The 24,729-nt window shown below is 57.8% G+C and overlaps 1 protein-coding gene across 2 annotated transcripts in view; it reads left to right on the top strand.

Annotated features, from left to right (window-relative positions):
• Nucleotides 1-3,961: 3,961 nt before the first annotated feature.
• Nucleotides 3,962-24,729, top strand: part of POC1A (POC1 centriolar protein A) — a 65,955-nt gene continuing 45,187 nt past the window's right edge. The window contains exons 1-7 of one of the 2 annotated variants that reach the window (XM_081071868.1): nt 3,962-4,385; nt 6,647-6,731; nt 7,721-7,892; nt 8,238-8,417; nt 9,664-9,771; nt 10,679-10,794; nt 17,893-18,026. In XM_081071868.1, coding sequence (XP_080927994.1) covers nt 4,368-4,385; nt 6,647-6,731; nt 7,721-7,892; nt 8,238-8,417; nt 9,664-9,771; nt 10,679-10,794; nt 17,893-18,026 — 813 coding nt within the window. In that variant the 5' untranslated portion in view covers nt 3,962-4,367. The remainder of the gene's footprint in view (nt 4,386-6,646; nt 6,732-7,720; nt 7,893-8,237; nt 8,418-9,663; nt 9,772-10,678; nt 10,795-17,892; nt 18,027-24,729) is intronic. The other variant, XM_081071869.1, reaches the window with a different exon arrangement.

Raw genomic sequence — 24,729 nt, 5'->3', positions numbered from 1 at the left:
TCTCTCCTATCAACCTACACCTTATTTATGTTTCAAAGTTCAGATCTCTCTGAGAAGCTTTTCCTGATAACCTTAATCCCTCTCCCTTCTCTCCAGCTGAGAACAAATCCTACCCATTACATACCTCATTACAATCTATGAGCAATCTTGTCATGATTCATTTATTTATTCAACAAATATTATTGTGTCCCCACTCTGTCCAGACGCTGTGCTGGGTGCAGGAATATGGTCACATCTTTTTCACAATGCTCACGTTCTGGGGGAAGAAGACAATGAACCAACAAGTCCAGTGTGTCAGATGGTGATAAGCCACTGGCAGAAAATAAAGCAGAAAAGGGGAGGGTGGTTGATATTTTCAGTACGGTGGTCAGGGAAAACTACACTGAAAAGGTGATGTTTGAACAAAGTCATGATGGAAGTGATGGGTTGAGCCACGTGGACATTGAAACAATAGCCAGTGCAGCAGTCCTGAGATGGGAGTGTGCCTGGCACGTCCTTATTCAGAGCAGCGAGAAGACCAATGTGACTGGAGCAGAGAGAGCAGGGAGAGTGGTGGGAACAGAGGCAGAGAGGTGTCGGCTAGATCGTCAAAGCAGATGAGAGGTATGATGTGACTGAGGTCAAGTTAGAAGTCACATGTGTTAAGGGGCAACTCGACATCGGGCTCCAACATGAATTAATAGCTCATGGACTCCACACTCCCTCGCTGTGGCGGGATTATCATGGTTGCTTTACAGTTGAGGACAGGGAGGCTCGGAGAGGTGTTGTGACCCCTGCTAGGTCACGCAGCCTGGAGGTGGCACTGGACTCACCCCTGGATCTGCCTGATCCTGGGACAAGCCTGAGCTGCCCTGCTGAGTTTCGAACCCAGGCCAAGGGCAGGTGTAGTGCAGACTGATAGCATTGTTGGGACTTTCCAGGCCCAGGCTGGGCCGGGCTATGGGGGTGGGTGTAACCCCTGCCTCTTTTTTTCACTGATCCACTCTAAGGTAGTCTTGGCCTTTGGGCAGCGGGATCTGGGAGTGACGACAGGGAAAGAGGCTCTCATAGAGGGGCCATCTGTGGGCTTTGTACCAGGATGGAGATATCCCTGCCACAAGGGGGATTGAAAAAGTTGTCTTCCAGCCCCCCTCAACATGGAGGTCTGCCCAACATTGAGGCTCCCGCCTTCCAACATGGAGGCCATAGTTCGAAATGGAGTCTGGTCTGATGGAGGTGGCACGGGTTAGGGGCTGCTCAGTCAGAAAGTGAAGGCACCAATCTTGGCTTATGCAGGTTGTGCCAGTGGTAGGTCCTAAGTTGTCTATGTGATGTTGGCAGTCGACCTCTTTGCAGTTTTTGGAGAATAAATGAGCAGACGTGGGGTGGGGCAGCCCCAGCTCCTCTTCCCTGATAAGTAAGGATAGAAGACCGTGGAATCTGGAAGGACTAGTTAGGATGAGTAAAGCTTCCAGCGCCTCTCTCTTTGAGCAAAGCTGACATTTGAAAATCATTTACAGAAGGATTTCTCTAAATTCAGTTTTGTAGATTACATGCTCCTATAGACCAGGCGTGTTCCATAGCTTGAAAAATCATCCTTTGAACAGTGTTAAACAATTTTAGGGTTTGAGTGGTACTATATTTGTTGTTTCAAAGAGAATTTCATAGTATCTTAAGTTAAATGAGCCTGACTATTTCTAACATAAAGGAACCGATTCTATGCCAAATCACAGTGAAGATGGGATTAAATGTATCTGTTTCTTGTGTCTCACTCCAGACCTTCCAGTCCTAAGGAGAGACCCACTCCCCCATATGCCAGCTCCCTGCATGAGTCAACTTCTAAGTTTATTGAATCAGGCTCTGGTTTGCAGGTCCAAGTAAACACCATCTTAGGTCTCAGATATAGTGAGAAATCGGACAACCTGGTCAGGTCCTAACAAGTGATGGGGTCTGGCCAAGCAGACCTGCCCAGGGGAGGTGATGGAAGTGTGAAGGATAAAGGAGCTATGTCATAGCTGTGACAAGCGGTGAGTGGGACCACATGGAAGGCCTGAGAATCTCAGTGACCAAAAGCAACCATACGGAATGGTCTGATCATAAATTCTCAACTAGGCAGGCCACGGTGGGTCGGCTGGTCACGTCTCAGGCCTATCTGCCTTAGCAAAGGTCAGTCTTTATCTTAGGGGAGCCCTGTCCATTGTTTTTATGCATCTAGGATAACATATCTTTCAAAATGTCAGAGTCTTTTTCTTTTCCAGACCCCTCTAAGGCACAGTCACCAGCACCAGAAAACCAGGCCACCATCACTGTTGTCTTGTTGCCCACATACCACCTCTATTTACTGTAAACGTTTACTATCCTATGTCGTGTTCAGTGCAACACAGGCAGTAAGAGAACGAGAAGGGGCGGCAAAGAGTTAAGAAACAGAAATCAAGAAAGTTATGAAACAGGGGGCTAAAGGTCTTCCAGCCTCAAAGGACTGAGAGCCCCAAATCGGGCCACCTTGTGTCTTTTATTGATACACATACAAGGAAGTAGTATTGTTTTCTCCACGGTCTGTGAGGCTCATACCAGAAAACTGATTCAAACCATCCCCCTTGCCTACAAACAGCTGGAATTGAAAGTCCCAGGATGTCTTAACAATTATGGTATGTGCCTCCCCAGGGACAAAAACTTTACGCTGAAACTTATTGATAAGGATGGAAGGAGAGCTGATGTTATCACATCACTGACTCACTTCCCCGCAGGTTGTGGGAAGGAATATGGCCACAGCGGCAGAGGTTCTCCTTAGCCGGGGGAAGCCGGGGGAAGCCGGGGGCTGTGCCCTCCTCTGTCGGCCTGGATGTTCTCCTGCGGGTCCCCACGCGGTTGCGCCTGGCTTGGGTCGTTCCTCCCGAGAGGAACCTTACCCGCCCTTGGCTGACCAACCATCCTTTGGGGGCCGACCAGAGACATGCGCTGTACGCACAAAGGGGAAGCCAAGTCCCTGAAAGGAACAGTCTCACAGACTCTTCTTTCTTTCGGGGGCGGCACGAGGGGACAGACGGTTAGGCTGCTGGTGACAACGGTCCCGCATCCCAAGTAGAAGTGCGTCTCTCCGTTTTGTGGTTCATCCAAGCCGAGGTTTACCGGCGTTGCTCTCTCCTGCCTCCTGACTCCTACCACCAGGGGACTTCACGCCACCTCCCTGCCATCCTCTCCTTGGATCCTGATGTGGAAGAGACGCTGCAGAACCTCCGTCCTCCGGGGCATTTTCTCAACCTGACATTTTGCTTCCGGGCACGTCCTCAAAATGTTGGCTCAGATAAACTCCTACAACGTTTCTAGCCCGGATCTTCTCGCGTGGGCAGAAGTTTCTCGAATCTTGCGAAACATCAGGCCCCGGTCAGTGCCGGGTGGTCAAGACGCGCCGCGTGAGGTGGCGGTGGCGCAGAAAGGTGGGGACACACACAGCCTGGCCTCCCGCGCAGACAGCGGGCAGGGACGGCCCCTGGTGGCCAGGCCCCTAGGTTGTCGCCTCTTTCCGACACACAATTGATGAAGGGCTTCCCAGGGCTGACGAGTCCGGGGAGGCCCAGGCCGCGCCACACTCCGTCGTATGGGGAAACTAAGGCCCAGAACAGACGTGTTCTCTGCCCCCCCCCCACCCCCCCACAGCGAAGCGGGGCATGAACCGAGAATCAAATTCAGGTTTCTTCACTCCACGGATGTGATTCCAACAGACTAGTGTTCTTTTAAATGGACACTTGATTTAAGCGCGTTCTGAGGAGCGAACCAGGTCCCCAGGGCCGAAGCATTGGTTCTTAATAAGGTATTGAGCGAGAACCTTGCCTCCCTGACGCTTTAAGAAAACCCAAGGAAAACGACCTAGCGGCCCTCCACTTCCGGGATTCTTCAAGTTTTCGCTGCGGGTGGTAAATCGCGGGCCCCTCAATCCCGCCCTCAAGGCATCTTGGGAAATGTAGTTCCCCCTGCCTCTGGCAGACACAAGGTGGCCGCCGTCTTGGAACTGCATTTCCCAGAAGGCTGTGCTCGCCGTCTCCGTAGCCCGGCTACAGGCGGGTGGGGCGAACCCCTCATCCTGGGCTTTTTAATTTCTCCCGGGCAATGAGAGACGGTGGACAGAGAGGCCTTTGGCGGCGCCTTCCGTAGGTCGCCAATCCTGGCGAAGCTGGGAGCGGAGACCGTGGACTCGGCCCTGCCTCTGCTTCCCATCGGGAGGCAAGTAACGGAGGCGCCGCGTCTCCTTTAATCGCGGAGGGCGGGTCGCCGGGACGCGACTCGCGTTGCTATTGGCGGCGGTTAGGGGCGCGGAAACTGAACGCGCTGCCGCGGTAGCCGCTGCCGCCTCCGGCTGCTCCGGCGCCTGGGGCGCCCCGGGCCCCGCCATGGCCTCGCCCTGCGCGGTAAGTTCCTGCGGCGGCGGTCGCCTGGGCCTCGTCTCCCCGCGGGGACAGTGGGCGCCCGGCCGGGGCGGAGTCTGCGCGGGCGGCGGTCGGGGGGACTCGGGTTCCAGCGCGTCCTCTCCGCCCCGGAGGTCGTCTGTGCGGGGGGCTGAGTTGGGCCACGTAGGGAGGCCTCGCGCGGGCTCCCGGGGCGGCCCCCCAGTCCCTGCCCCCGGGATTCGCACCCAGCTGGGGAAGCGCCCCCGAGCCCGGCGCCGGGCCCTGGCCTCCGTCTCGCCGTCCTGAGCAGAGCGCGGCTCGGTGGGCGCCTGGCGGGAGACACCGCGCCCGCGTCGGGGCACCGCAGGCCCGGGAGGCCCGCACGGCTCGTGCCTGCAGCGTGCCCGACAGCGGGGTGGCCTGTTGTCCCCTTAGGTGTCTGGGGACGTGAGCAGAGGCGCACCGGGATCCGGGCCTGTTGATCCCTAACCTAGCGCGCTTCCCACGAGACGCAGCCCGCAGGCAAGGACTGCAGCGCCCAGGGGCTGGGGGGTTCCCGGGCGCTTCTGCCTAGGGGTGGGCCTGAGCGTCCTCGCCCAGCGCGCCTGCAGTGGGCGTCGTCTTACTCTCGCTCTTCCCAGGGGCTCGGGTGGGGCAGTTGCTGCTCCGTTGGGGGCCCTCGCCCAGCTGCCACTCCCTCTCTTGTTGAAAGGGGGACTCAGGCTGGTCTGTTGGGAGTTGAGCTGGGCACTGGGCCACGGGGACCTTTGCTCTGGTTACAGCTGTGTGGCGTGGCACTGGCCTTGCTCCACCCCAAGGACATTTTCCCCCAAGAGGGGACCTTGCTGGGCTTCCTGGTTCCCCCCGGCATGCTTCTTTGAGGTTGCTGAGGTTTGGGCGTACCATCTGCATGGCTTCTGAAGCAGGGTCCCGAACTAGGACTTCTCTGATGCTGGATGGAGTGGGTCGTGGTGATGCCAGGGGCCTCTCCACTGCTGCCCTTTGGGTTCACTAACCATTCTGCAGTGGGATCTGATTCCTGAAGTGGGGGGGTGCTGTAAGGCCCCCATTTTCTTTCGCCTTTTAAAAAAATAACTTTGAGATGTACCATAGAATTCACTTTTTTAAAAGTATAAAATTCAGTGGTCTTTAGTGATTTCACAGTGTCATGCAGCCATCATCACTATCTAGTTCCAGAACATTTTTGTCACCCCAGAACAACCCTGAACCCATTAACACAGTCACTCCCCTTCCTTCTCATTTCCTCCCTCCCCACAACCCCTGGCAATCACCAGTCTGTTTCTGTCTCTATAGATTTGCCTGTTCTGGACATTTCACATAGATGGAATCAGACAAAATGTGGCCTTTGGTGTCTGGCTTCTTTCACTAGGAATATGTTTTCAAGGTTTATCCATGTCGTAGTGTGTGTCAGTGCTTCATTCCTCCCATGGCTGAATAATGTGCCATTGTATGGATATAACACATCTTGTTTATCCATTCATCCATTGATGGGCATTTAGGTTTGTCTACTTTTTGATTATTAGAATAATACTGCTTTGAGCATTTGTGTACAGGGTTTTGTGTGAGCATGTTTTCAATTCTTTCGGATATTTACCTTGAATTGCTGGGCCATTTGATAATTTTGTTTAACGTTTTGAGGAGCTGCCAAACTCTTTTGTACAGAAGTTATTTTCTTGCTTTTTCTTTTTTTCAGATTTTAAAAAAGACTTTGTGTTCACATTTTCATATGAATTTTAGGATCAACTCATTAATTTCTGCCAAAAGATACACTTCGGATTATCATAGGGATAATCTGTTGAATCTGTAGATCGATTTGGAGAGTAGCATTTTAAAAAATATCGGGTTTTCCAAACAATGAACATGGGATGTCTTTCCATTTATCTTGTTCTTTCTGAATTTCTTTCAATGATGTTTTATAGTTTTCGCTGGATATATCTTGTACTTCTTTTGTTAATTATTCCTAAGTATTTTACGTTTTTAAAATATATCATAAATGGAATTGTTACCTTACTTCTTCTGGATTGCTCATTGCTGGTGTACAGAAATACAATTGATTTTTGTATATTGATTCTGTATCCTAGAACCTTGCTGAACTTGTCTGTTAGTGCTAATAGTCTTTTAGTGAGTTTCTTAGGATTTTCTACATACAAGACCATGCCGTGAGCATTTTTAAACTCTCCTGGCTGTTATAGGAAGAGTCTTGGCTCTGGGAAAGCTTTTTCTCATCCAGCCTTCACACATTTGACCCTGGTCTCCCCCAGGAGGACCCCTCGCTGGAGAGGCATTTTAAGGGCCACCGAGATGCAGTTACCTGTGTGGACTTCAGTCTCAACATGAAGCACTTGGGTAAGAGGAGGCATCTTGTCCTAGGCACGAGGTTATAAGCTGAGAAAGCCAAGTTTCCCCCTGGGAGGTGTGGTGTGGGGGAGGCAGGGCACAGTGAGGACCCCCGTGCTCTGTCTAGACCTGCATCTTGCTTCAGGCAGCCAGCTCTGAGCACTGGGCTTTATGAGCTCCATTCTACATGCCAGGTGTGAGTTCCAGAGCGGCTGAGGGCCTTCCAAGGTCACCGCCCCTTTGAGGGTGGAACTGGGTTCCGGGTTTTTCCCTATACACCCCAGCTACCTCTTAGGTCTGACCTGCAAAATGGGTCCTAAATAGTGGCTCCTTTTCCTCGGGTCTTTATTGATTCTGCTGTCCACAGTAACATGAGCACCTTGTCAGATGGGAAGGAAGTGGAGCAGGGCCCGGCCCTCCCCTTCCCCACTGCCCTTGTACTGCAGCGGAGTGCCCCCCAACTTGGCCACCTGGGAGCTCATACACAGCCGACGACGTGGCTGCAGCTTCCTTGTTTCTATGGGCGAGATTCCCCCTTCATCTTATGGGCAAGGTACCCTGCCAGAAGCTGCTGGCCTTGTGTCACTTCAGATTTGCAGGAAACTGAAATCATTTTTGGTCCATTTTTGGGGACCTCCTCTAGGCTTCTGAGTGGTACAAAGCCTATTGGATTGGGCTGGCTTTCCAGTGTTGGGAGGACTTGCTCTCCAGTGTCCTCAGGGTGTGTCTGTGGGGAGACCTGGGACCCCACGGGGGATGAGTTTTCCCATGAGCCCCTTTGGGTTGCCCAGGGATGACGTTTCTTGGGCTGGTTCCCATGTGGGCCTGCCGCTGGGAGAGCTGGCACACCTTACGCTCTCCAAATTCCTGGTCCCCGTTCACTGGAGGTGTGATCTGTCCCCGTGGGGAAGCTGCTCCCCCCTCCCCGTCGCCCCTAAGTCTTGGTGGGACTCGAAGCCTGCTAGAGCCGAGGGTCACAGTGTTCCTGCTCTCCTCAGCCAGCGGCTCCATGGACTCGTGCCTCATGGTCTGGCACATGAAGCCCCAGTCACGTGCCTACCGCTTTGCTGGTCACAAGGATGCCGTCACTTGTGTGAACTTCTCCCCTTCGGGACACCTGCTTGCTTCAGGCTCCCGCGACAAGACTGTCCGAATCTGGGTACCCAATGTGTAAGTTATAGACTTTGAGTGGCCTGAGTCTGGGGTCCTGGTGCCAGAGCTGTCCCCACCCAGGTACCCATCCTGACCCTGTACTGGTCACAGTGACACATCTACCCCACTTCTGAGAAGGTGCCATCAGAAGCTGAGGCTTCAGTTGGGGCCCTCCCCTCGGGGTTGGGAGAGGGATTCTGGGCTGACCCTAGCCATCCTGGAAGCGACTCTGCCCGATGCTTGCACGGGTGCTCAGGCCTGGATTGACTCGAGGGGCCCCCGAGGGGTGAGGAGATCTTCAACGTGCTTGTGGGCCCTCACATGTCTGTTGGGGTTCCTGACTCGGGACGCCTGTTCCCACAGAAAAGGCGAGTCAACTGTGTTTCGTGCACACACGGCCACAGTGAGGAGCGTCCATTTCTGCAGCGATGGCCAGTCCCTCGTGACAGCCTCTGACGACAAGACAGTCAAGGTGTGGTCGACTCATCGCCAGAAATTCCTGTTCTCCCTGAGCCAACACATCAACTGGGTCCGCTGTGCCAGGTGAGCATCGTCCTTCCTGAGGAGCCTTGGAGGGACCTGACGGGGACTGCCAGGTACCCACGTCATGACCTTGGGCAAGGTAGCTCCTCTTTCCCCTTCCTGAGCCTCGGCTTCCTTATCTGTGCAATGGGAACAATAACATTCTGCCATGGTAAGCTGTTGAGAAGCTTCACTGAGCTGAAGCCGGACAAATAAGTCGTCCCATTGCCAGCCATGCCGACCCGACGTCTGTGCTGACGCTGCCCACAGCCAATCAACAGGGACCACTTAGTAGCAATAGCAAGCGTAACAAGGAGGTCATGTCAGCACTGCTGCTACACAGGGCCTTCTAATTCCTCCTGGCATTCCTGCAAGCGCGGTGGTATCGCTCCCATTTGTAGATGAGAAACCTGAGGCCAGAGTGGTGCAGTGGCTTGCCCCAGAGCATGGTGGGTACGTGGTAGGATGAGGTGGACCCTGACTCTGGCACTAGGCCTTGCCTATTTTCCTCTGGGGTGTTCTGCTCCTCAGAGGTTGATTTTGCTCCAGAACTGTTTAGGGGCGGGGCAGTCCTGTGGGGATGGGGCGACCCTAAGGCCCTTTCAGGGTCCGAGAATTGCAGACACAGATGTGCCTGCTTCTGGCTTATGCTGTTCCTTTCTATGGAGATCTCAGCTGTTAAATCTCTATGCTCCAAAGGAAGAGGCTGGGGGTGTCTGGGGACACTGGGAAAGCATGCAAATCACAGGTCGGCCTGTGTCCTGGGGACCCCGTGAAATGACTTGTTCTCCAGGGCACCTGTTCCCTGTCCTGGGAGGCCCCTGTTGCTCTCAGAGGCCTCACCATCAGGCTCCTGAGAAGAGGGGGGGCCAGGCCAGCAGATGAGCATCAAGCGCACACCGACACTTGGTGGCGGGTCCCCAGGCCTCCCCCTTGTTGGCAGATTGTGTTTTGCTGACCCGTTGTCAGAGTCACATGTAGACTCGGGGGACCTGGAATAGGCCAGTGATACCGATGGTGGGCTTTGGGCCACCTTAATGCTAATGGCACCAGCAGTCAGCACTCACAGGCCACGTGCAGAGCCGGGCCCTCCTTTGCCTGCCCCGTCTCACAGAGGGGAAGCCACTTGCTCAGGGTCACAGGTTAGAGCAGGGCACGGGCCCCGCTGGTTCCTGGGGTCAGGGCAGGAAGGTGGCTGTGGGAGGTGGCGTGCAGCGCCCATGATGTCTGTTACTTGGTGGTGTGACCCATGCCCGGCCTGACTCAGGTTCTCCCCCGATGGGCGGCTCATCGTGTCTGCCAGTGATGACAAGACCGTCAAGCTGTGGGACAAGACCAGCCGCGAGTGTGTGCACTCGTACTGCGAGCACGGCGGGTGAGTCCCAGGCCTCCGACACTGTGGGTGCCCAAGGAAAGCACAGACCGGGGCATGAGGAGGCCCAATGGGCTTGTGTGGCTGCCACGTCTCTGCTGCTCCCTGTCTCCACGTCTTTTCCTGTGTGGCTGGGAGCTTCAGTTTCATCCCCATCGCTACAAATAAGGGGAATCTCAAGGCATGTCATTCTTGGCGCCTCTCTTTTCCCTTCACTTCTAATTCTCAGAATTGTGAGCTGTCTGACTGCAGTTGAACCTAAAAAGCACGTTAGTGTGTTATCTATGTGATGGCTGTATAAGTGAAAGGACCTTGTGGTCTTGTAGCGGGTGGTGGCTGTTCTCACTGTGCCGTGTCATCGGGACAGGGAGGGGCCTGCTTCAGGGCAGGGACTCACCTGTTCTGGACACCTAAGTGAACCCTGGCTTTTGCCCCCTTCCGTGAGGCTGGGAGCCCCAGGTAAGGGCCCCTCCAGAAAGCTGGCCATGAAACCTGCCTGGGTGTCCCGATGGGTATATTGAGGGCCTAGGGGCCGTGCTGGCCCTTTGTCTGGGCCTCAGCGGGCAGGGCCTGCCTGCGTCCACCCTGGTGAGGGCGCCAGCTCTACCTCTGAAAGCCCCGGCCGACCTCTGGTCTGAAGGCGACTTTCTTTACTTGTATTAATATGTAGAAGTGGATGCTGGGACTTGCCCCCTGGGGAATCCTCCTGGGTCACGATAGTCACTGCTCTCATCCTCTCCTTCTTGCTCTCCCTTGGCTATCTGGTAAAGAAACAGGGTGGGAGGGATGCATTCTGGGCTGAGGGATGGCGTGAGCACATGTGCAGGGATGGGACGGTGCTGGGTGTCTTGGGGTCTGTCCTGAGCCAGCGCAGACTTCCTACAGCCTGTGATGGCCCCTGTCTTTCCAGCTTCGTCACCTACGTGGACTTCCACCCCAGCGGCACGTGCATTGCTGCCGCCGGCATGGACAACACAGTGAAGGTGTGGGACGTGCGGACCCACCGGCTCGTGCAGCATTATCAGCGTGAGTGTCCACGAGCAGCCGCCGTGGGACTGGGTACCTGGGTCTTGCTCTTTGCTGTGGTGCTTAAATGGGCTTGAGGACACCCTGGCTGTGAGTAGGGTCCTGGGTCTGCTGGGCTTCCCAGCGCTGGGCAGTCTGCTGTGGTTATCCTGCCTGGGAGCCTGGGCCAGGAGATGAGTGTGGTGCGACCTGGCGTCCACTAAGCCCTTTGGTGCCCGCTGATGAGGTGGCAGAGTTGCACACACACTGCAGGGCCAGATGGGGGACCCTTGATGGGTCTCTCGCCAGGGCTCCTCTCGGGGCACCTCTCGGACTGCCCATACCACTCACCTCCCCCTGTAAAGGAGGCTCTGCCCTCCAGGGCCAAGGTGACAACCCTTGATGTGTGCTAAAGGGGGTAGGTCTGTCAAAAGTGGTCAGTGTTAGTGGGACATTGGTCATCTCTGGACCAATGGTGTCCTCCACAGATGTCGAGCCGTGAGCCATATGGACGGGTCGATCTAGCTTGGGGCCAAGGTCAGGAGCCAGCCCCGGGGCTATGTCCCCCTATTTAGTTACAGCCCTTGTAACTAAAGGGCAGTGGGCTGGGTCAGGCTCTAGGTGGAAGCGAGGGGCGCGGACAGACTAGGGTGTGATTTGGGTGTGATAGCTGAAGGTGTTGGGGTGTGGAACTGGCCCAAGAGCAGGTGTGATTGGGCAGAGCCACGAGTCCCCCCGGCTGTGGGGAGGGCACAGGAGGCAGAACCAGGGTGGGCGGGCAGGTGGGCTGGGGGCTGAGGCCCGGAGGGACAGAGTGGGAGTTGTTGGAAGAACTGTGGTTGTTGACTTGGGACTAAGTTTAAAGTTCATGCGCTCACTTCTAGTAGTCACACCTGGAAATGGTAAGGACATGTCTGGACAAAGGTGTGGCCTTGAGGTTCAGGGCTTTGCCCCTAGCACCCTGCAAGCCCTTCTTAACGGATTCTCAGATGCTGGAGAACAGCACTTTGTTAGGGTAACCAAGGTGACAGACCTCTCAAGCAGGGGGAGTGGCCCCCAGTCTTGGAAAGCGGAGTGGAGGGTGGGCTCTGCAGCCAGCTTCAGCATTCTTAGCTGTGAGACATTGAGTGGGTCCCTTGAGACAGTGATAGGGCCTGTCTCAGAGCTGTTGGGAAGGTATTGAGTTGGTCCATGTCAAGAACTTAGTGCCCGGCACAAACAGGAGCCAGGTATAGTGTTAGTGACCATGACAGTTATGCTGATGATGCGGAGTCGCAATCTGGAGTCAGGAGGTCCAGTGGCTCTGACCCGCCCACCCAGCTGGTCAAGGCCTGCGGTACCCCACAGCACCACCAGGTGGCAGGGGCCGGCCGTGTGGACAGGCTCTTTCCTCCGCAGGAGCCAGACGGGTTTCTGCCTTCTCCTTGGAGGCCGTGCCTCTCCCTCCCCTCCTTCAGGTTTAGAAGCCTTTCCTCTGCTCCAGGCCAGACCTGAGTTAGAGATGGGGACGGTGGGCAGGTGCAGAGGAGTGCTCGGCGGGAAGGCTGCCCCCGAGTGTGGGGTGAGGAGGGAGGGCCTCGATGGGAGAGCTGGGGAGGGAAGCTGGCGAGGCTGAGCGGTGGTGAGCAGCACTGCCTGTGCAGGGGCGGGAATAGTGCTTTCCTTATGGGGTTTGAGGATTATACAGTGCCAGGGAGTGGGTGGTGCCACGGAAGTCTTCACACTGGGAGCCGCCAGGCCCACCTCCTATGGGTTGGGAGCCCAGGCCTGATGTCGGTGGGGTGCAGCAGTAGGTACCCACTGGGTAGGGCCTTGAACGCCAAGCTCTGGCCCAGAGTCCAAAGGTGCAGCCTGGCTGGCAGTGTGGGACCAGCTGGTCACTCGAGGAGTGAAGGGATGAGGGGCATATGAGGACAGCCGTGCCGAGAGTCCACTTGGGCAGGAAGCTGGCGAGCCTGGGTGACTGGTGGGTGGGCAGTCTGTGCCCGATGTCTGGGTGAGGCCCGGGCGTCAGAGTGGAGCAGGGTCAGGCCCAGGGGATGGGCTTTAGAGATTGACCAGAGGTAGAAGCTGATGATGGTGGTTGGAGGGGCCAGCTGGGCCCAGGGACCTGGGACATGAAAGGGCTGAGGCCATATCCTGGGTCCCTGTGACTGAGGGACCACAGAAGAGAAAGGTCCAGTGTGAGGGCTGGGACGCCCCTCTGCCACACGGGAGGGCTGAGGAGGGCAGAGCCAGGGTCTCGTGCAGAGATGGTCAGCAGGGGGTGAAGCAGGGCCGTGGAGGAGAGAGGAGGCTGCTGCAGAGAGGTCCCCGGGGTTCTTGAGGGCGCAGGCTTGGGGGTGCGTGGGGCTGGGAGGTCAGCGACTGGCAGGGCTGGGGACTCGAGGTGGCCTTGGGTGAGTCCTGAGGACCTGAGGTGCATGAGGCTGTCAGGGCCTGTGGGGAGATTTCAGTCTGTTGTTGCTGCTGTTTTTTCCTCTTGTGACAGAGCCATTCCATGGCCTGCAGCATCTTTTTCTCAAGCTTCCCTTACTACAGATGAGAGGCTTCGGGGGCTTGGAGTACCCCATAAACAACTAGATTCCTTCTGAGCGCCCTGTACAATGCAGGGCACATGATGGGTGTTCACAGGGCAGCAAACTCATCCCACCACCCTAGACTCCCCTCCGGAGCTCAGGGAGAAATGGGTGATGGGAGGGTGGAGGAATACCCCTCCCCCTCATTGGGGCCGGAGGGCCCAGGCCAGGTCTGTTCAGGTCAAGTGGCCCCCAGAGAGCTCTGCCCCCAGAGAGCTCTGCGGCAGCAACTTCTCCCTGAGAGACTCTCCCCAGCCCCCGAGCAGCAGCTGCTCCCCACGCCCAGAGGTGCAGGGGGATCTGTTTGGATGGAAGCTGATTCCCTGAGATGGGCTCTCAGCCCTCTGGCAGAGGAAGCTTGAGCTGTTTTCTGTCCCTGATTCCTAGGAAACCCACGGGAGAGTTTTTAAGGACACAGTGACATCCATTGTTTCCCCTGGTGGCTCTGGATGAACAGCAGGCACTCCTGAGTGGGCTTGGGCGCGTGAGGCTGTTGGGCTCTCTGAGAGAATTTGGTTTGTGAAACAGTGGCGTGTGGCTTGCCACTCTACGGTCGTGCTCCGTGGAGGGCACATCCCGGCTGTGTTGGGTGGTGGGAGTCACTTTGGGCTACAGCAGGCAGCTGGTGCCGTTTGTCTTAGGCAGGGAGCTGGGTGGCTGCTGCCGATCCTGCAGGGAGCAGCCCTGATTTCCCGAGTGGGCGGGGCTGCTGGAGTCCTGGGAGTACCCGTTCCCGGAGGTGGGCTGGGTTCCATATGCTCGAGCCCACGCTAGGACTGTTCAGACATCTGAGCAGCAACCCCCGTCCTGGTTTCCCGGTATGTGCAGGTCCATCATCCAGTGACAGGCCTGGGTGGTCAGCAGGGCTGGGCTGCTCCCCATTTCACAGGGGGAAGTTTGAGGCTTGTACACGCACCTGGGAAGCTGAGAATGTGGGTCTCCGACTCAGGGCCCCTGAGCCTGGTGTCTGTCCACCGTCCAATGCTGGGCTCCTTGTACCATATTGATTCTAGTCATTTACTTGCCCAGGCCCCTGGGAGGACTTGGCTTGGCCCCCTCTGGAAGCTCCAGCTAGAGCTCAGAGTCCCAGGTCCTCTATCCATGGGGCCTCAGCATGCCCCGGTCCCCCTCCCCCACGGTGTGGTCCCAGAGGGTTTGTAGCAGGTATACAGCCAGCAGGCAGGCCTGCACCCTCCCCTTGGCATTTTGAGACCAAAAAGGTTGATCATATCCCCCGCTGACCTGGCTAGCTCAGTGGCACTTTCCCGCCACCCCCATGTGAGGCTTACATGACATTCGCAGAGAGGAGTGTTCACAGTGTCCTTTGCTGCTGGGATCAGAGCACCTTCGTGGTATGAATTCAGAGGCCCAGTGATGCCAGAGCTGCCGGGTCCCTGGTATTGCCAGCTACTCATCATGAGAAGCTACCCTGGGTGGCGGTGGGTTGTGGGGGTGGGGCATGCCCCAGAAGGTTCCTCCTGCTTGGGCACCTGGGGTTTCTCTGGGCCCCCTGGCCAGTTTGGAGCTCAGCGAGCAATGGAGCAGGTTTGCTGAGGGCTTCTCCCTGCAGAGCTGTGTGGGTAGAGTGGATGTGGGTACCCAGGTTTCTCCCTCAGCCACCTGCTGCCCACAGGCTGTGGCCAGTTCCTGGTGCTTGGGGGCAGGCTCTGCATTGGCCTTGGTGCTACCCTCTCTGGGCTCCTGACTTGCAGACATCAGGGGGATAATAGCCAGGAGCCCCCAACTGTGTCTAAGTAGCGATCTGCCATCAGGTGCCACTGACAGGCCCCACCGTGGAGCCAAGCAGAGGGCCTGCAAGCTTGGTCTTGAAGAAAAATGGGCGGTTTGTACAGTCACTGCTCGGGCTTTGTGATGATAGGCTCACCCCCTTGGGGGCAGCGAGCCTCTGTGGGAGCCATTGTGCAGGGACTATTGAATCTGATGAGGCCTCCCTGGGCGGCCTCACCACCTCTCTGGAGCGGAGAGGCTGCCCCAGGCTGGCAGGGCCAGTGGACAGGCAGGAGAGCGGGTGGGGAAAGGCGGTCGGTCGTGGGTCTGGTGCGTCCCCAAAGCCTGGCATGCCAAGTGCGCTCTTTTCTGGAGTGAACGGTTCCAGATGTCTCCCCCAACCCCCAGTCAGGAGGACTTTGATGTCGCTGCCATTTGTAGAGGAGCAGAGCGTCTGGTTCCCTTCCTCTATAGGACGTTCCTCCTGTGAGAGGGCTTGACTAGGCAGGAGGCCCTGGCATGATGTCCATACCCTGACCCCATGGTGGTACTGGGGTGCCTGGGTCTCCCTGAGCTCCCCTCCCCTGACCCAGTCTCCTGCCCCCGGCTACTCTTCTGCTAGCTCTGTCTCAGGTGGGACGGGGTGGCATTCATCCCAGTGCAGGCTGCCAAGAGCTGCAGAAACAAGAGACGCACCCTAATCCAGGGCTCAGGCAGATGTTCCAGGAGCAGCGTTTAAGGGGAGATTGGGGCGTGCTGAGGTAGGTGCAGGGCGGGCTGCCTCTCAGGGTGGTCCCCCGTGGGGCTGAGGGGTCACAGGTGGACAGGACTCCTGGCAGGGGGTCTCTCAGTGTTCTGCGCACTTCCCACCCCACCCCACCGCCAGTGTAACCAGCGTTGTGCTGAGCACAGCCGGGCCCTCAGGAGTGCGGGGCCCTGGCGCACACCCTATCGGTGCACAACCGGGGAGCCTGCAGGCCCTCACCGAGCTGGGCCTCGGTCTTCTGCCTCCGCGAAGGTTATGTGACAAGGATTCACTTTGTCATTCACTCAGTTGTATAATCACAGTGACTATTCTGGTGGTTAAAAGAATTATCCTGGAGGTATGCAGAGCAAAAATCAGAAGTCCCTCTATTGCTTTCCTCCCCAGAAATAATCCCAGCCTCCCTTTCAAGCCTCTGTTCACATGCGTCCTCCGGTGTGCACACGTGTGTGTGTGTGTCCCTGCATACGTGGTTAGGATGGTGACACTCTGCGATGCTGATGTTATTTCTGCTACCGCTGTGGCTGGCGCCATTTAGTTCCTGCTGGAGCCGGCTGTGGCTTCATCCGTCTGCCCTCCATGCCCCAGTTCCCATCAACACCAAGGGTGCTGGCCCGTTCCCCTTGGCCTCGCGCGTCCACAGTGTTCAGCCGTGAATATCGTCTTCCGGGAAGCCCTGCCTCTGTCCCCTCAGTGCTTGGGAACCTGTGTCCACACCCAGGCACCTTAGTACATCATCCGGGCTGGTGTCGGAGGGGCTTGTGCACCCTGGGGGCTCTGCCGAGGGCTGTTCCCTGGTGGCTGTGCTGACTGACCCAGTCACGTTTCTGCAGGCGTCCGTATAGCGCCATGGTGAGTGGTCGCTTTTTGAATTTGTGGCTGCGTTCAGGGCCGTTGTGGCTTGGCGGGGTCATGGTTTTCTTAGCTCCCTCACCAGGTCCGTGGTAATGGGTGTGCAGGCACCCAGCTCTTCCTAAGAAGCTGTAACGTAGCTGGTCCAGGCATCGCCGTCTCCATGTGGCCTGTTCAGCTCCGACTCAGCCACTCACCAACCACTCTCTGAGTCAAGGACCCAACACATCCCGTCTGACGGAGCATGTGGCCTCATGGGAGACGCAGTGGTGAATCACCCAGCTGCACATAAACGGGAAACCCCTGCTGTGAAGATTGCATGGACCAGGCACTCAGGGTGCTTCCAGAGGACAAGCCAGGGGGTGACCAGAGGGGGAGGTCGGGGGCTTCCCTCAGGAGGGGACTCTGCGCAGTGAGCTCCACGGTCAGGAGAAGAGGCGGGCAAGTCTCCTGGGCCCATGTGGAGCAAGGCTGGGGAGCGGACAGGATAGGACGGGTGGCCAGACCTTGGAGAGCCACGGACACCAGGATGGATGGTGGGGCTCGGGCTAGGGCAGTGGGGAAAGAGTCGTGGGTGGCGTGGAGCTGTTGAGTGGGTGCAATGGCAGGGGACGCTGGGGCCCACTGTGCAGAAGCCTCACAGGCTTGCCCTGGTGGCGTGCCCACTGCATCCCTAGCATGTGGGTCCTCTGATGCAGGAGGTACAGGCTCAGGGTCGAGGTGCTTGCTCAAGGCCACGAGGTGGGCCAGTGAGGACGCCAGGATGGGAACCCAGGCCTGACTGGCTCCCCATAGCGTGGCAGCTGTCCGCTTGCCTGCCCCCGCACCCTTTCCCACAGGGCAGGGACACCGGATGGCATTTCCAGGGTCCGCTTTCCCTTTGCCTTCCCTAAAGCAGCCGTGTGGAGACGGAGTGGGTCACAGTGGGTCACATGAGTTCCGTGTGGGGGCAGAGGTGGAGGGGTCGCTCCATCCCTCGGCCGTACCCGCCATTTGCCCTTGGCTCGGATGAGTCTCCTCTTCTCCTTGGATCGTGCTGCTCCCCTGGGAATCCTGTGGGGCCCCCCACAGCTCCTCTGAGCGATGGCCACCCTAGCGCAGCCCCGGGCCGAGCCTCGGTTGGCCTCGATGCCTGTCTTCAGGCTTCAGCTGTGCCCCTGGCCCACCAGCCGGCGCCTGACTAGTGTCCCTCCCCAGTGCACAGCGCAGCGGTGAACGCCCTGTCCTTTCACCCGTCGGGAAACTACCTGGTCACAGCCTCCAGTGACTCAACCCTGAAGATCCTGGACCTCATGGAGGGCCGGCTGCTCTACACGCTCCATGGGCATCAGGTGAGGGCGTGGGCCTGGCACCCGAGCAGGGCTGGGTCCCCCTGAGTCAGCCCTTCCCTTGCTGCCCACTGCGGGGGGTGTCTATGGGCCCCTTGTGGCCTGGGCAGTGAGGTGAGATGCAGAAGGTTTGGCCCCACAAGACGTGCGACCTCCGTGGGGCCTGGCCCTGCAGCTGAGAAGGGAGTACAGGAGTTCGGGGGTAGGGAGTGGGCAGGGAGGCATCTGGATGAGGTTGGCAGACTTCCCCGGGGGGCTGAATGTAGCCCGTCCCCTCATGACCTCAGGCACCCATCCCTTGGTCCAGTGGTTGAGTGGAGCCCTGGAGCCCATGCCCTGAATTGCTTTGGGGTCTCCCAGGGTTCTGCAGCCATGGACACCTTTGGAGATACAACAACAAGCAGGAGGGAAGTCTTCCTGTACATTTTTTGGGAATTCCTGGACTCCCTGTGTGGGCCCTGTGGGCGGCTGTGTGAGGGGATGGCAGCGGCGGGCCCCAGCAGCTGGCCTAGGCGCAGCCTGTCATACCCCAGACAGGGAGCTGTGGCTGAGCTGTCTCCTGCTGAGCAGAGCAGGTGAAAGAACATCTCATGTCCTGGCAGAGGCACCACACCCAAGTGGGCCAGGAGGTGCGCACACAGAGCTTTTCAGTTCGTCCCCTTCCCCACCTGTGAGCAGCGTGCAGGCAGGATGGAGAGGGGACAGGTTGCGGAGGGCTGAGCGAGGCCCTAGAGGCCTCATCCATCTCGGGCCAGCAGCCAGCTGTGAGGTGTCCAGCCCTGGGCCTTCTGGAGCCCGTTGCCGTCAGAGGCGGGACACGTAGGGCCCCTGGCCAGGGCTTGGGGTGGGGCACGGCCTTCTGCTGCGTGCTGCCTTCAGCGGTGGCGGCTCCTGGCCCTCCCTGTCGGAGTCGTGTCTGGTGTGCGGGAAGACCAGCGGGCCTGTGCCCCCAGTGGCTGGCACACGTAGGCCTAAAGGACGGCCCTGAGGCTGGGCTGCCTGCTGTTCCTGAGGGAGTGTGGAGGAGCCACCGCGGTTAGCCCTCCGGCAAGTCAGTCATTTGGATTCACGTGTCACCAGTTTGGGATCTTACAGCCACGAGTGCATTTGAAAACCACAGCAACGCTTGCTTGCTCTCTTGCTCCCCACAAAAAGAAAGAAGCAGCCCTACGCAGACACACCATGCAAACAGACGCCTACCCACGGGTCCCTGTTCTTTCTCTGTGAGGGCTCTAAGCAGCTGACTCACCTCTTCACCTGAGAACCCTCGAATGCGGCGTCTGAGACGCCCTTCCTGCGATCAGGCCCAGCACCAGGCACGTAAAGGAAACGTGCTGACGTTCTGGAGAAGTGGAACCGGCCAAGTCAAACTGTGCGGTTGCTTGTCTGGTGTCGAGCCTGGAAATGGGACTAGGCTGAGGGACAGCTGGCAGTTTGGGCGTATGGAGGACGGGAAATGGCTCCACAGAACTATTTCTTCCTCAGGGCACCAAACTCACAGTGCCCAGAGGGAGGGAGAAGAAAGGGAAGCGAGCTCACCTCTGTTCCCTTTGCCATCTGTGTGTCTATTTACCATCCACTCCCCAGCCTGCTGAACTGGGCACCAGGGATACTAAATGGGTGTCATGGTCCCACCCCCGGGGGCTCATGGCCTGGGAAGAGGGGGACTTTTGGGGGTGTCAACAGAGCTGACATGGCCTGAGATGTGTTAGGAGACCAGGAGAGGCCGTCTAGTCTTACTCGGTCCTCGGAGGGTTGGGTGAAGGTGGGTGGGCTTCTCTCCCAGGGTACATCTCAAATGAAAGTGGGAGTCAGAGGGTGAGGCTCACATTTGTTTGTTCCCGCAAAGTCCCTGTCAAATACAGAAACTTAGGATCCGTGTGCCTCCTGGGGTACCCGTGCCGCCAGCTTCACTGTGGGCTGTCAGAGATGGGAGCCCCGGGGCCGGCTTGCCCGGACTCCACTCCCTCCCTGCACTTGCTTTAACGCCTGGCCTCTCCCTAGGGAGCTGATTCTCCATCCTCCCCCTCCCCTTCCTCAAGACCTGCCGTGAGACCTGCGTGGTGACCGCCGCTCGGGGTGGGGGTTCTGCTGCTGCCACTCATGCAGACCTGCCTGCTTCCTTTGCCCTCTCTACCTGCCTGGACTTTCTTTTGGGGTGCTTCCTGACGACGTGGAAGCAGCCTCATGAGCGAGTGTCTGATCCCAGGGCTGATGGGGCGCCCATGTGGGGTGCGTGTGGGGTAGGGCTGCCAAGACAGCCTGTTTGCCCTGAGCAAAGCCCCGCTCGCCCTCGGTGCCCCCAGGTCTGCCAGGGCCTGCTGTGGCTTCTTGTCGGGCCTGGCACTGCCCCTGGGTCTGAGGCGATTCAGAGTCAGCTAAGTGCCTGCCTGAGGGAGGGTGGTACGATTGAGCAGCCTTTATTTGGGCAGTTGGTTAAAACAGCCCGCCAGCCAGACTAAATACCTAGGGCTTGTGGAGACCTGTGGCCGGGAGCGGGGCTGCTTTGCTCGGCCCTGGGGAGGAGTGTGGAGGCTGGGCCTGTGTTGTCACCTGGGAGCCGCTGTGCTCTGGGACGGTCCTGACTGGAGGGTTTGTGAGATGCTGTTGCGGGTGTGGGAGAAGATCTGTGACACCTGTGTTGACCCCTTTGGGGCATGTATGGCCTCCGCTGAGCCCCAGAGACAGAGCAGGGCCATGTCACGGGGTTGCTGAGGGGTGGGCTGGAGCTCCACCGGGCGCTCAGTGCAGGTGTGTAGTCGTCAGAGGCTCTCCGTCCTTCTAGGAAGACGTGCACTGGGCTCTGGTGACTTGGGCTTTCACGTTCTTTCCGGAAGTGGCTAGTGCCTCCTCAAGCACAGCTGCCACCAGCCACTTCCTGAAGCGTGTGGCTGAGCAGCTCCGGGGTGGGGAAGTCCCAATGGGTCCCAGGTGCCCCAGGATTCTTTCCTACAGATGAGGATGGCAGATCTGAAGGCACTTTTAAGTCCAGGTGGAGAAACTGAGGCCTGGAGAGTGGGCTGGACTTGTGGGGCCTTGTGCAGCTTAGGGTGGCAGAGCTGGGACAAGGACCTGAGTCCACCGTTCCCACCACTCTCACTTGCCTCACATGTACCGCTTTTAGAAGTTGTCATTCACTCTGGTTTGTAGGGAGGCCCGCAGGCCTGTGGCTGCCGGTGTCCCAGCCTTGCTGCTACATGACCCCGTTCTGGTCCAGCAAGAGGGAACCCCATGACACTTTGGTTTGGACTTAGAGGACCTGCTTATGACAGTCCCCAGGCGTAGCCCAGAGAAGGGACTGTTGTGTTTTTCTGTCAGATGGAGCTGCAGCCCCCTCTGGCTTCCAGTGCCACACCTGTGAGAAGGGACGCGGTCAAAGACGTTGGCCAAGAGAGGGCGCTCTGTGTGTGCCCGGGAAGTGGCCTGTGTGAAGACACACAGTGAGGGAGGGTCCGGATGGAGAAAGAAGGGTCAGGGGAGGCAGTGCTACTGGGCTGGCGTTCCCTTGTTTGGGTTGAGGCCGGAAGTGCCATTCAGTTGCCCCTTAAGGCACAAGGGCACCAGGATGGACACACGTGCCAAGTGCCAGGTTATGATCACGATCACCAGTGCAGCGGTGTCTCCTGGGTTGGGCCCAAGGGCAGCGCGTCAGCCCAGGAGTCCCACCAGGCCGGCAGTTTGGTGGTTCCACTGGCCCATGTGAGGATGGCTCACTTCGTGGGTGTGGGGTGGACATCAGTTATAAGTTACAGCGAGCCTGAGGGATTCTGGTGCTTCTCCTGCAGTCCTGGCTCTGGGACTCTGAGCTGCAAAGGGCCTCCAGGGAGCGTGTTGGAGGATTGAGAGGTCCTGCCCTCGGGAGCTTGACACATGCATGCTGTACCTGGGGACGGCTACCGGGCTGCGCTTGGGCCCATGTGGCTCTTAAGAGTGTCATCGAGTGATTTGGGAGGCGAGCCAGACTGCTGGCTGCAACCTGTGTGGACACTGGGTCCTCGACAGCCCTGCTGCTCCAGCTATGAGGGGCTCAGCGATGACGAGGCAGCGGGTACCAGGCGGACACGACGCCTTTGCCAGGCAGAGGTGTGGGCCAGGCTGAGGAGCCTGTTGGGACTGAGGGGTAAGGCACCTCTCTACCTCCCCCTGTTATCTCCAGCTACACATGCCCTCCAGGTGGAGAGTGGACAGGGCAGGCAGGCGCTGCCAGCCTGGATATAGCACACGGCCTTCCTTCCTCTGCCTTCACCCTGGGATTACTGGGTGATTGCTTGCTCGGTGGCTGGGCTGGTAAAGAGCCTGCACGGTCACCCTTGACAGTTTTGACAGAGGCCCACTGCCGGGATGCTCTGGGTTGGGGAGGAGTCACATCACCGTGTCTGGTGGGTGACGATGCCCAGCTTTCTAAGGAAACACCCGGGTATTTCCAGGAACCAATAGCTTGTAATCCCTGTTTCTGGGTTGGAAAAACCAGAGGCTCTCCTATCTTGTTGTAAAAGCCTGCGCCTTGGGGGCTGTGGACGGCAGGAGAGGGCTTGGGCATCGGGGTCAGACCATTGCAGCTTTGCCTCTGTCCTGTGACATTGGGCAAGACCTTGACTTTGCTGAGTCTCCTGGTCTGTAAATGACTCCTGGGTCTGCCTTATTCTGGGAAGGACGTATCTGCCTTGCCCAGCACAAGACACAGGAGGTCCTCATAGATGTCAGCCCCTGTGCACTTTAGTTCTTGGGATACAACCCCATGCTGCTCTAGGTGAGAGCTCTTTACAAGGCCATTTAAAGTTACGGCCGTGGTCCTGGCACATGGGCGGGCAGGCATTGTTGTTAGGAAAATGAGTCCCTGGTGGTGGGCACGGGGCCATAGCCGTCAGCCCCCCCACCCCAAGGGGCTCGCCTGTGTCCCCTCCTCCTACCCACCCACTGAATCGCAAGGGTTTATCTGGCTTTTTATTTTGTTTAAGGTTGTTCTCATCTCCCCCAGAACGTCCTATTCCTTTGTCTTCTCTTTTGTCACACAGTTCCTGAAATCCGTCCCCTGGTGGGTGGACTGTGGTGATTCCCCTGACTCAGACACAGCGCCTACCCCCGCGCCCTGAGTGGGTTTGGCCTGCGGAGCCCTTGGTCTGTTTGCAGTGTCCTTCTTAGTCCCGCCCATCAGGTCCAGGCCCAAGTCCTGGAGGACAGGCAGGGTATCTGAGGGCACTGGGCTGGCTGGGGGTGCCAGTACCCTCTCTGAGGCTCTAGAGTCTTGCTGTGGAATCTGCTTGGTCATGCCAGTGAAGCAGGAGGAAAGGGAGTGCCTGCTGCTTGCTGGGTCTCCCAGCTACATGTGGGGTGAGATAGGCCGCCTCACCCCATCTCACCCCACATGCGGCAGGAAGACCAGGAGAGGGAAGGGCTTTCCCGCCAACCACAGCTGTGGTTTGAAGCCTTGTACACCGAGCAAGGCCCCCATAGCTCTGTGTGGCAAGCGTGGGGGCAGTGTGCTAGAAATAGAGATTTATTTTTCTGTATTTTCCGAAACATAATCTCAAACCATGCTCATTTAGTTTAAGTCCCAGATCTATTTGGGAGAGGATGGTGGGCGGGACGTGGGTGGGGAGTTAAATCTGGTGTTCATGTGACTGTGGAGTGACTGAGCTGCAGAGACCAGTGGACACATGGTTCCACGCGCCCAGCTGGCCCACGGGCAAGCAGCTGTTGCTGAGGGTCCGGAACCCAACCCACGGCTGCTATCTGCTCGGAGGCTACGTTGTCATGAAACCAGAGACTCAGAGTGGGCCCACTGATGTGACGGGAGCTTGTGCCATGCTGGGGCCTCGCTGGGGCTGGGGCAGTAGCTGCGGGAGGCTCACCCTGCAGGAGGAACGGCAGCCGCGGGATGGAGGGGGCTGGGGCGCGTGGGCTGCTTCTCGGGCTGCTCCAGGGGAACGGAAGCTCATACCTTCTGGCCTCCTAGGAGCACCTCCTAGGAGAGGTGAGGGGACATCGAGAGGGAGAACAGCTCATTTGTTCCAATATAAGCAGCCCAGGTTGGTGGCTGGGAGTGGTGTCCCCGGCCAAGGTCGGGAGAGAGCTTGGGCATTCCTGGGCAGCAGCTCCTCCCGGAGGCTGCTCTGGTCCATGGGGGCCACTGCTGCAACACGAGAGCCAGCCCACAGCAGACGCTGGTGAGCGAGTGTAGGAGCCTTCCTGGCAGGGGTTTGTGGAAGACGCAGCCTGAGCGTGCGGGTCAGACCAGGACACCCGAGCCAACAGCCTCTCGGGCCTCCGTGAGATAAACACTCCTTTCACCTCTGACTTGGGACATGTGGTGTGACATTCCTATTTGTTCCCTGGTAGCCACCGAAAAACTTCAAAACCCTTGAGAGGTGGTGGTGGGTGGGGGTATCTGGCTGGGCCTTTGCCAGCATAGCCAGTGTGGGCACGGGGTCAGGTGGGGGTGGCGAGGAGAGTGGGAGGTCTGGACAAGCTGCAGGGCTTGTGGATGAGTCCCCAGGAGCTGTGGAATCCACACCCCACAGGCCCCTTTGGTTTGCCTTGTGTGTAAATGTTCTCCATTGATGCTCTGCCGTTTAAAAGTGGAACAGCCAGCCAGTTGGTTCTCTTGGGTCTGGAGGTTGGCAAGACAGAGGCGGCGTGTGGTGAAATGGCTGAGTGTGGGTCCAGCTAAGCTTGAGGGCCGTGTGGCTGGGATAGGAGGCAGAGG

Source organism: Rhinolophus hipposideros (genome assembly GCF_964194185.1).
Source record: "Rhinolophus hipposideros genome assembly, chromosome: 14".
Classification (NCBI taxonomy): Eukaryota; Metazoa; Chordata; class Mammalia; order Chiroptera; family Rhinolophidae; genus Rhinolophus; species Rhinolophus hipposideros.
The sequence above is the reverse complement of the archived record's forward strand: the minus strand, read 5'-3'. Positions and strand labels throughout refer to the sequence as shown.